General features: G+C 37.2%; 1 protein-coding gene across 21 annotated transcripts in view; it reads right to left on the bottom strand.

The window, feature by feature from the left end:
* Positions 1-12,303, bottom strand: part of NRXN3 (neurexin 3) — a 1,699,552-nt gene that overhangs the window by 167,211 nt on the left and 1,520,038 nt on the right. For 15 of the 21 annotated variants that reach the window (XR_008493626.2, XR_008493627.2, XR_008493628.2 and 12 more), the window contains one exon: positions 1,010-1,099. The exons of the other annotated variants lie outside the window; for them this stretch is intronic. Coding sequence is in view for 12 of the 15 variants with exons in the window: in XM_054448164.2 (XP_054304139.2) it covers positions 1,010-1,099 (90 nt within the window). In the remaining 3 variants the exon portion in view is untranslated. The remainder of the gene's footprint in view (positions 1-1,009; positions 1,100-12,303) is intronic. 21 annotated transcript variants of the gene reach the window in all.

The raw sequence follows: 12,303 nt of genomic DNA, 5'->3' as shown, positions 1-12,303 counted from the left end.
TCTATATAACTCAATGAAATCTCTACAAATGTTAAGAGCTCCCTTAAGGTATTGGGACAGGAGTAGCTTATATTGGCTCAACAACAACAAAAAAGAATAAATATCTTCTTAGAGACTGTTTTTCATTGAAAGACAATGGTTTATTTCCTAACAGCTAGAAGCTACACAGGAAAATTCTAACATCAGTTATAACCGCTGCCCTCTTTTATTAACAGTGGTTGTTGTCTCCAGCAAATCAGAGACTGCTGTTTTGCCTTTCATGAACCTTTTCTTTTCCAACTCATTATGTTAACTTCTTACACTTTTGTTGCATAAAACATCAAATACACAAGGGTATCCACACAACCGAAGTGTAAAATAAGTTTGTTTTTGTTTTTAGTTTCAGTCAGCAACTAGGACACAATTGATCTCTTAGAAAACAATTTTGCCTCTGTAGGTTTTAAAGGCAAAATTCATCTTTTTCATTTTTTTCTTTAAGAACAAATGTTAAAAAAAAATGCTCCCCTTATAATATTTGTTTTAAGTAGTTTAAGTTACAAGAGTCAATCTATGGTTTTGTTTTTTTGTTTTTTGTTTGTTTGTTTTTTGTTTTGTTAACCATGCTACAAGCCAAAACAGCCTCCAGGTGTAAGTTTAAAAAGCATTTTTGGAATTTCTTTAGAAAGCTTTGGTGTAAAAGGTAATTTAAAACAAATTAATAAATAATGTCATGCAGTGGTTAAATTGCCATAATACATTTCTGTTTTAGAAGTTCCTGGAATTTCTTGTTTGTGTTTGTCATGCTGATAGCAGGCTAGAAGTTAGTCCCTTTAACTGTATTTTAATGGTAATGTATTATAGCATGATTTATCAACATATGGCAGGTGGAAGCTGACACAAATTATAATGAAAATTAAAACAGTCATTTATGCAGCAGGCGATTATCATTTAAGGAACATTTATTTGCAGGCTTTAAAAATGAGGGTTTAGGATCAAATGATTTTAAAATGAAAGTTTTAATGACAGTTACCTTTTTCCTGCAGCCACTCCTCTACAGGCCGATTATATTTGAAGGGGATTTTCTGTTTTACCATTTGGAAGCGTTCATTATCAGTGTTGCCTTTAAAGTTTAAAAAACAGCTTAAAGAACAATCTGAAAAGTCAATAAGTCATTAAAAAACATCCTAGGTTTTTTGGTTTGTTTTATGAAGTTTTTAGAGATAGATGTCAATTTATCTTTAGTAGAGGTGGAGTTGAAGTCACTCTGCCCTTGGTCGATAGGTTTTTAAAGGTCAGGTTAGTCTTAGCCATGCAGTACTCCATAATGTTTTGGAAAAGTGGCGTGGAACGGGAATCCTTAAGAGGTCTGGACATTTACAGAAATGGATTTACCTTCACTCTCTCTCTGTCTCATCTCAACCACACCTTAATTGGGCCAGTTGAGGCACGAGGATCTCCTTGACCCATGAGTAATTCACCTGCCAGATCAGTTTCACATGTGAGAGGGGACCCTTGCTCCACAATCACGCAAGCTGCACTATTAATCTACTGTATTTCCATCAGAAACATAGGGCCATGTCCTTCTTTTCTTCTCTTTTCAAGTGTTTGCAACAGCTTTATGTTCTGACGAGGAAGGAAGAGAGGACAAATTAAACCTTGATGGCCAAGGGAGACTTCTTATTCCATAAAGGATGTCCTTGCATCTCATTATCTTTGTCAAAGAGGTAGATAAGTACAGATAAGCTTTTATATCACTATCTTTCTAGATTTGTTCCACATTTTTAAAAATAAGGAAACTCAAACGTCTGGAAATAGAGGTAATTATAATATAGTGATATAACATTTGTACACTTTTGAGCACCGATATTTTATAATAGACACTGATTTTGTATATTTAGCCTCCCTCCACTTCCCTCCTTTCCTCTCTGCCTCCTTCTTTCTCTTTCTCTTACCTTACTGTAAGAGGACCTTCCTGAAAAAGCATCCATTCATAAAGCCTGTTAGGAATACTTCTTCCAAGCATGAAATATCTAATTAGTTTCAAGGCTCAAACATAATGGGTTTAACTGCCAGTATTCCCCCCCCTTCCTTTGTAACTGTTATTACCACTGCTGAATGGTTTCCATAATTAGGACAGACTTGGAGAGTGGTGCTGTGGAGATACACCCTTAATGAATATGCTTCAAATAACAAAATGATGAAGCCATGCCTTGGGAACTGTTCTATCTCATCAACCAACCTCACATTGATCTGGCAGAAATTAGTGAATTGTATTCATTACTTTTGATACATAGGCCTATATTGCAACTTGGGGAACTCCATTCCAAATCACCAATATTAAAAATGAAAGAAAAATCTCAAACCAGGTGGCTTGGAAACAATTTACGAAGAAGTCTAAAAGCCATAAAGAATATTAGAATTGCATATAGCATCAGACCAAATAAATAGGGGCATGCTAAAGCATTTCAATTGCAGGGCCATCTCCTTATAGGAGTCATTATTGGCTGAAAAGATTCCACCTGGGAATAAACTGGTACCTACCTTCTGTGTGGGGAAGGTGGGGGTGTAGGATGGGAAACGGGTAGCAATATTGGAGGATGTTCACAAGGTTCCCCACTCACTTCTCATATAGACAAATTATTCTAACAAGCTGACTCATATCTTTACTACCAGGAATTTTAAAAATAAGAAGTCATAAAAAAGGCAACTATGAATCTGCTTCTAGCCTATGTTTTGGGACCGTATCTGGTTGGTACAGCGTATAACATATTAATGTATTGAAAAATAAAATGCAATAGGAACAATTAACAGTTTCGAATTGCAGTGGATAATTTAAAATTTCCCTCAAGGAATCATTTCTCACAGAAAAAAATGGAGAGGGCAGGCAAGGAGGAAAAAGAGAAAGGCAAGTTAATTTCTTGGTGCTTCAATAGCCCATGGTGAAAGAATATAGCTATCGATTAGAGATCATTATAATGGTCTACCTTGGTAGATCTTGGTACAACCTTCTATTCATTCAAAATAAAGTTGGGTAAACTTTTTAGATGTTTTCATAGAAAAAGAACGTGTACCTTTTTGAAACGAATCTACATCTATAACTCATAATCCTACCCTACAGGTGACAGATATCATAAAGGATGTCATTCATCCTCCAGGGTTTTAGACACAACAGAATACTATACTGAGAAAAGGTAATTGGCTTGTGCCAGATCTTCCTTGAATGTATTCTATTGCTTTGGGTTTTCTGTATCTGCCATTGTTGGCTACATATTAAGTATATTAATGACCTTCATTCTACTCACTATGGAATAGATTAGTGAAGTCAATAGCAAGTATAAAGCTAAATATTCTTAGCAAAATGCAGGGCAAAATCAGAAGTAACTAAAATTCCCAATTTCTAGAATTTAATATGCACCAAATTAATTAAGAAGCTGTATTAATTTACATCCTCCAAATACACAGGGCTCTTGGCCCTCCTAAGCATCCCACCCTCATCATCTACTCTCTTTCGAACGTAAAGCACCATAGAAAATAATCTGGGGGCATGATACAGGCTAGAAAAAGAGATAACTATGTTGGATAAACAGTAAGTGACATGGGGAAGGACAGCATGGCCATGATTTAACCTTAGACCCTTCTGAAAGTGACAGAGAGTCATTCTTCTCCACCTCAGCTTTAAAGACATTTAGAAAAAAGTTTTAAGTTTTCCACACCAGATTGATAGTATCTGGCACTAAGGATAGCAATCTTGCATGCTGTTAAAAGTTGTGAAAGATGGAAGGTCATTTGGAAAACCAAATTTGTTTAAATTGCCGCATTAACATTGTTCTTAGTCTCTTTTCATGTTCTTGTTGGTTTTTATTTTAATTTATCTCAAACATTAGTAAGAACTGTTTTAGAAACATGTGCATGAGAATGAGTTATTTGCCCCATGCCTCATTTGCTAGTTTGACTGAAGAGCAAACAACCTTCTAAATATAAGTATTCTTATACAGGGCTACTCTAAAAGCTGAACAAACCTCACCAAATTCACATACATTCTTACTAAATCTTTAATGATATTCAGTCATACATTTCATATAGCAACAAGTATGTACATTTAAACAAAGAGTGAAATCAATTCTTCAACAGAAAGTGATGGCTATACTCAAGAAAGAATGGCCCTATGAGTAGTAAACATCATAATATCATTAAAAGGAGGCATACGTGCATTACTAATTAGAGAAAAAAATGTAATAACTTCATTTCTTAATCACACTGAGAAATCTATAAATTACACAAAGAGATCTTCAAATAAACTGTTCTTAAATTACTTCTGTGGATCTGACACGTATATGGGACTGGATTTTAGAAAAAAAGTATTAGTCACATTTTATTGTACTTAAATATATGTGTGTTTCTTTCCATCTATTTTTGATAAGGGATTGAGAATATTATACATTTGGCCTCTTCTGGTCATTTTCATTTGGACCACTGGCTCTAATATCAAGTATTTCAATTCCTGGAGACGTGTGCAACAAGCACATGCACTGTGGAATTATAATATTGTGAAGAACAGAATACTTTGAGGTGAAAGTATTGAAGCCCAACTGGTTCATAGTTCCAACCTTTACACTCCAACCTCACATTACCCACTTTGGGTGAATCCACTTCGGATAAAAGGAAAAGGGAAAGACACGGAAAGCAAACTGACCCTTGAGTAGGCCTCAATATACATCAATTCCTCTTTAAGGTGAGACTCGACTTGAAATTTATTAACAGTCTCCAAGGAATACAATTATTTCAAGTGAAAAAACTGAAAACTAGAACTCTTGTATAGTATGGAAAATAACTTTTACAACACTGCGCTTACACTTTATTGGTCCAAACATGAGTCCTATTTAATTAGAAGGCATACTAATACTCTTAAAGCCATAAACAATACAGCATAGGAGTTAAGACCATGGGCTCTGGAGACAAATCTGGTTTTGAGTTCTAACTTTATCACTTATTAGCCGTGTGACCTTGGGCAAGTCACTTGGCCTCAGTTTCCCCATTTCTCAATTTATCATAGGACTTAGTATAGAATAATAGGGAGTACAGCATATTTAAACTATCATTATTAATACGACTCAACTCTTTTCTAATGATCAGAAGGAAGCTCATTAGTTCCATGGTGTGCTTCCCGTGTCTCACTACCTTATCAGTCCTTCATTCAAAAGATGACCATATTCTCTTTGGTCCCACAAAAGTCATCTTCCACAGACCAACTGACCATAGAAAATGTAACATCCTTAATATTCCCTTAAATCTCTTATCTATCACTTTATATGTTTCTGTATCTTCTAAAACCTACTCAGCTAAGCCCATTTCCAAAACAAAGTGGATTTCTAAAACCACTGAAAGTAAAAGAGCAATTCAGGCATTGACAAATGTGATTTCTTGGTCCAGCCACAGGTAATGATGATATACTGCTGCTAAGCTGAGAAAGAGTGGCTTAAAGGTTCTGCCAATTTGCACCAGGCTGGCAGAAAGCACTTTCTTGCAGGTAGACTATTAATACCACCTGAAATGTTGTCAAGCACGTGGACATGCTGATAGGAATATCCTAACAACATTCGTCTGTGCAAAATGAATGCCAAAGGTATTTTTGAATTTTGTCTTGAGCCCTGAAATAAAGGAGGAACAAATTTTCTTTATTGCTTTGTTGACACTAAAAAATCAGACTGTGGGTCTAATGAACAGTCAAAGAATAAATGCTATGTATTAAAGCCAGAGGCAAAAGAAAATCAATGTAGTGGTACTGCTGCCCTCAAGTACTAGGGCAGTTTAGAGGTAATTGCCATGTCTCTTCCACCAAAGAACACTTTCTAAGTTTCAGAGAAAGTATATGACACTAAAGGAAGAGACTCCAGAAACTCTGAGCTCGGCTTGAGCCACATTTCTGGCATTGTCCCAGACCAACTCAGAGTCAGAGAGGGAGGTGTTGCACACCCAAAGGCCATCTAGAATGTTTGGCCACTTGTAAGTGATAGATGGATCTCAGCAAAAACCTAATATCTTGTATTTATAAAGTGCCTTTCGACCAAGGAGCTCAAAATGCAATTATAAGCATCATCTCATTAATCCTCACTACACACCTTTGGGGCAGAAGGAAAAAGAACTATTTATATGTTGCGAGCCTTGATCCTTTAACGTGCCAAAGTAAAGAAATTAATGATATCTTAGAACAGAAAATTGATCGGCTTGGGGGAAGTAAATTAATAGACCCGGAGCCCAAGGGCATTATTAAGTAAGGGAGCTTTTTAAGTGGCTCCTTGAGCCAGGGAGACCCTGGAAAGAAGTGCAAATCACCCTGGCATACACCAAGTTGGCTGATAAAGCTCACCTCTACACGTCTTCTGGATATGTTCTGATAATGGCAAATATATACGAGCAGACAGTATCATTTCCTTCCTAAATTAAAGTTGTAGTATGGGTTTACCAACTCTAGGCTGTGCTAGTTGATCTGTTTAAGCAAAGATGGCCCAAACATGAGAGAAAAGAACATTGGATATGGAGTCAGACAAACTTTGAATCAAGTCCAGACATTTATCAGTTTTGTGAACTTGGGCAATTTATTTAATCTAGATGAGTCTTGGTGTCTTCATCTGTGTTTTGTTTGTTTAAAAAAATATCTATATTGCATGGTTTTATCTAAATTAAATGCAATAACTCAGGCAAGGGCTTAGCTTGTGGGGAGTCAAAAGAGGTTGGGAGTTGAGAGAGCCTGTGATTTGTTTTAATTCTTAGGATCCTTCCCTAACACTTACCTAAGGCTTGGAAAAGAAAGTTCTTTCTCCCAGTAAGGAGCCTTAAACAGCATGGGGATGGGAGTCAGGGTAAATCCTTGCCTTGAGAGCCTTCCAAAACCTTTTTCAGTCTCGATATTTTCATTGGGCTCTAGCCTCTGCCTGTGTTCTCTCACTGATGAGCCTGTAGACATTTAGTTATCATGTCCAAATATCTTTTTTTTTTTTCTTCTCTGAGACAGGCAGGCTGGAGTGCAGTGGTGTGATCTCGGCTCACTGCAGCCTCAGCCTCCCGAGTAGCTGGGACTATAGGCATGCACCATCATGCCCAGCTAATTTTTAGGAGAGATGGGGTTTCACTGTGTTGGCCAGGCTGGTCTCCAGCTCCTGACCTCGTGATCCACCCGCCTCGACCTCCCAAAGTGCTGGGATTACAGGCATGAGTCACCACGCCTGGCCTATCATGTCCAAATATCTTATAGGCTATGGAATGGGAATGGAACCATGCTGGAGATGTAACCCTGGTGTATTATGTCCAGCTATCCGAATGTTCATGCCCCTATTCCTTGACCTCTGTTGCTGGTTGAATATACATGTTTTGTGCATACATGTTAATATTAGACTTCTCTTTCATACCCTAAACAAATCAAAAATCCATTTCTGCTGAGGTATTATGATACTGAAATGATTTACTTTGATGCAATAATTACAACATATTTCACCAATCATTATCCTTTCTCTGTACTTTGAGGCCATTTGTAACTCACTTCCTGAAGCTCATTTCTCCTCATCTATCAAGGATACTTTCAATCCCAGTTAGGTTAATAAAACTAGGCCCAGGTGATTGCAACCTCTTTATTCATTCCTATAATTTAAGAGAATATTTTCAAGCTACTTCAAATGAAACTTTCTTCAGTATGCCAGGTCAACCTGGCACCAATTCTTTATTTAAGAGCCCCTCTCAAAAATGCCATGTTATAAATTAACAAAACATAAACTGGCTGTAAAATTTGCTTTCTTTCCTCAAATGTCACCTTTTTTTTCCTTCCACAATTATTCTGAAATATGCACTGAAGCTACAGTAGTTGATTTCAATGTCTGAATTTTGTCTTGTTCCTTTCTGGTAACCATGCTTAGTTTTAGCCATGTCTTAGTGCATTTTAAATTTTAGTCTCTTCATATTTAAAAGGGGATCATAATAATAATTGCAACATGGGATTGCTGTGAGAATTAAAAGGAAATGTATGTGAAGCATGTTGCAAATCTGTGGCACAAAATAATCCCTCAATATATGATTTGTTACAACAAGTACCTGATTCAGAAGAGTTAAACTAAAAAGAAGGCAAACTCCACAAGAATTACTTCCCTACAGAATTTTTGGTGTCAAATATTTTCAAATATCCTTTTCAAAATAAAGCTTTAATGTTTGCTCTTCAGCCGTTTGACATATGATCCCTTCAAGATTTCCCCAGGTGCCTTTCCTCTTATCACTTATTTCCTCCTTGCTGCAAAAGCCACGGTGTTATTTTGGGGCTCACTCTTCCCTCTGTGATCCAGGCCTTCCTGCGTGTCCACCCTCTGTGTGATCTCCGCTTCTCTGTAATGTTGTTCTTCCTTTTATTTCTATCTACCCTCTTCCTCCCACTCCCCATCCCCATCTCCTCTCATTCCTCTCATGTTTGGTTATTTATTTCTAAGTAGAGAACATCAAACTCAAGGTTTTTGAAGCCAGAATGCCAGAATATTTGATTTTTTAAAATTCTGTTCATTTAAACATACATATGTGGTGTCCCCACACAGCTCAGAGGACAGGGAGGAGGTTTGGGAGGACAATTTCACTGCACAACACAGGAACATTGTCATCCCGTGAACAGGAAAGTCATGCTATTATTAATATCTCTGATGCTCAAGAAACTTATGACATAGTAATCCTTCTGTATACATCCTATAGAATTGCCAGTGTTTATAAAATTGTAGACATTTTAGACCATCCTTGAACCCCCATGCCTAAGAATGAATTTGTTATTCCCAAAAGATCTAAAAGTAACAATCACTGTTCTAGTCACCACTCACAGGAGGCCTGACTAGTATACTGATTTGCTTAAACAACCACATCATAACAGGACCGCATATTAGGCTTGTTTCCAACTAAAACTCAAGCCAGTTTCTAGTTGAATGGCTTCCCAAAGAAATTGTTCCATGTTGCATTCATACAACATACTTTATGAACTTCAAACAGGTATTTATATCTCATTAAATGTATTCTTTTTGTTTCATAACAGCATCCAAACATGGTAAGAAAATGTTTATCTCTAGGATTTTTTGTTTCTGGTAGGAGAGGAGATACCTCTTTTAGCTTTGTGTTATCCACAAATTTAATAAGCATATTTTTTTGTGCATTCATTCTAGTCCCTGAATAGGAAGATTATGATGGAGCTATAAAATATCTAAAAATACTTTGAAACTCCTCTGTGTAAGAGGTGAGGTTTGATTCTTCAACCTTGATTGTGGGCTGGACTTAGTGACTTGATTCTACAGAGTAAAATACAGTAGAAGGAACAGTGTGTGGACTTAGAGACTAAGTCATAAAAGGTGCTCTCTCTCGGACCACTCATTTCGAGCAAGCTAGAGTCATGTCATGAAGACACTTAAGAAGTTCTATGGAAACATACATAAGGCAAGGAACTGAGCCAGAGAGTAACTGATGCTTCCAGTCAACACCCATGTGAGTGAAAGATTTACAGGTAATCAGATCTCCCAGGTCTAGATAACACTGAGATGACTGCAGCCGTAGTTCATACCAACTGCAACTCATCAGACACCTTAAGCCAGAATCACTCAACTAAGCTGCTATCAAATTCTGACCTATAGAAACTGTGAGATAATAAATTTTACTTTTATTATTTTAGTTTACCTCGAACTTTACAGTGTAACCAGAAAGCTTCAAATGATGGAACACAGGCAGGTCTCTTTAAGATCCCTTCATAGTTCTCTGTACATTACAGTATAACTTCTTTAGGGAAATGAAGATACACTGTGCATGGTATTTATAATATCCTCCTCACCTGCCAATTTGCTATTGCTATCCAAGAGAAAGTTACACTAGCATGCGTGCGTTTTTGTTTGTTTGTTTGTTTTTTAATGAGCCCAGTTTTGTTCTCAGCCATAACCATATTCTTTTTTAAATCTAGCTAAATGGGTACCAATTTTTGGTCAAATGAAACACTGGAGAAGTTTTATATATCAGTCCCGAGTTTAAGAGATCCATCCTATTATACAATGTAAAATTTAGGACACTTTTCCCAGACTAGTTTTCTATTCTGACTGGCTGCTGTGAATTATTTCCGAGCGAACATTAAAGGGGCTTAGAATTCAAGTTCCTTAAGCACTTCTAATGTTATTCATCTAAGACCCAGAAATTAGAGTTTCTTTGAAGAACTCTATTACCATTTCCTCACCGTGGGAGGGGACTGGATTTTCTTATTTATTTTGTTTGTATTGGTCATTATAGTCTGAAGGAAATTCTTTTTGCTAAATAATATATTAGTGACAGATGTAGATGTCCATTTAGGGAGTGAAGGAATTTCAGGTAATCACCATGGTCCCTCTTTAGAGTAAATGCTTTCCCATTTTATAATTTCTGGGAGTAGAGTTTGCTGGGATTTATAGCTTATAATTTGAGAGAAGGAGCCCATAATTTTTAGGTTGTGGAGACCTCAAAGACCATCTAAGAAATATATTTTCTCTATTTTGATGTTTCTCAAACTTCTTCTTAGAACATCATCAGAAAAAGAACTCCTAGCAACAAGCAAGCATCAGAGAGTATCGATCTTGAAGACAACTTTCTCCCCATAAAGTTAATAATTAAAGAATTGTCTACACTCCTATTTGTTTGGCTGCATAGAATTTTTAAGGCTTCTCAAAAATTAAACCGGCTGGCAGCCATGTATCATTTCGTGCAAGATTCAAAGGTCAGATATACACTATTAAAATGTGGTACAAGAGTCAAAATTTTCCCAGAGAAGAAATAACCTCAGGGGCTGCAGTAGTTGTAGTATGTCTTGAATTCATACAATGCCTCGTTAATTCTACTTGGCAAATTAATTCAAATTGATTTGTTTGTGAGAACTGCAACATGGCCTCAAATCTGGCTACAAACAAAGGATAATGATAAACAACAAAGTACTGAGCTCAGAGAAATGTCTAGAGAAAAGTATGGATCAGCATGGGGGCTGTTTTATAACATAACTATCTTAGTTTAAAAAGAAAAGAAGAAAAGAGGAAAGGGAGTTCTCCCTTTCCTATACATACAAACCCTATACAAATATAAGACATTGTATAAATAACACTGATAGATCGTAAATGCCAAAAACAAAGGAAAATAAAATATTTGAAAGCATCCAAGGGAACATGAATGTGGATAATTTTTTAAATGGGCATTTAATTTTAAAAAAATCAATTTGACTTAAAGCAAAATTATCAGACATAGAGAAAAAAGGAAAAAAAAAAGTAAGGCTTGGGATATGGCAGAAAGAATCAAGATTAATTTCAAAAAGTCATGTCCTAAAGAAAAGAAAGGACAATCCCTTAGTGAAAGTTACTGATTTCCAACCTCAGCTAGAGACCTGAATCAGGGTTGGAAGGAGAAAATTTACGAGGGAAATATGATTATTAGAACCACAGCCTTTCTTCTTTTCCAGTGTGTTAAATTGAAAAAAATAATAGCTACAATCCCATTTCAAAATCTGTCTCTTGGCAGTGAGACTGTTACTCCTCTCATGACAGTTTGAATCTATCTTTTCACCCTTGGGGTTCTGGGTGGGCTGTGGGACTTGCTTGGGCATATGGGCACTAGCAAATGTGATATAAGCAGAGGCTTGAAGAGCCATCTGTGTATGAATGCTTGCCCTTGCCTGCTACCTACACCTGAGATTGCCATGTGAACTTCTATGAGAAAAGAAACCCAGCCATGTGAACCTACTCAGCTATCTGAACTGAGACCCCAGAGGGGTAAAAGAGGCCATCAAGATCATCTAGCTCCATCCAAGCCAACCCAGAAGAGAAAAAAACACCCACATGAGCCATGGAAATTTTGGAGTGGTTTGCAATGCAGCGAACCTAAATGGTATAGCCAGGAATTCAGGAGATCCAGGAAGAACAGGGGTCTGAGAGTGGGTAAAGGAAACACCATCTTCTATGAGGGTTCCCATCAAGGCTCAGCAGGAGGAGGGAAACAGCTCTGTTGCAGTCTCCAGAGTCAAAGGAGTTTGTGTGGCAAAAGCCTTAGGGGTCCATGGATGGAGACATGGACCGCTGGGCCCCTGTTGCCTATCCTTAGCCCTGTTCCTCTTTCTAAGGAAAGAATTACCAAATGCAAAAGAAGAGATGCAATAGTGCAGTTCCTGAGAGGAGAGGGTAAGGCTGAGGGAGTTGGGAAAGGGAAGGAAAATTGGAGAAAGGTTGATGCATGTGTTGATGCTTCTCTGATCCTTGATTCTAGACACAGACTAGGGGAAGCGCAGGGAATGAGGTGGGGATTGACTCCAAGACGATA

The sequence above is a fragment of the Pongo pygmaeus genome, chromosome 15, assembly GCF_028885625.2.
Source record: "Pongo pygmaeus isolate AG05252 chromosome 15, NHGRI_mPonPyg2-v2.0_pri, whole genome shotgun sequence".
In the NCBI taxonomy this organism is placed as follows: Eukaryota; Metazoa; Chordata; class Mammalia; order Primates; family Hominidae; genus Pongo; species Pongo pygmaeus.
The sequence above is the reverse complement of the archived record's forward strand: the minus strand, read 5'-3'. Positions and strand labels throughout refer to the sequence as shown.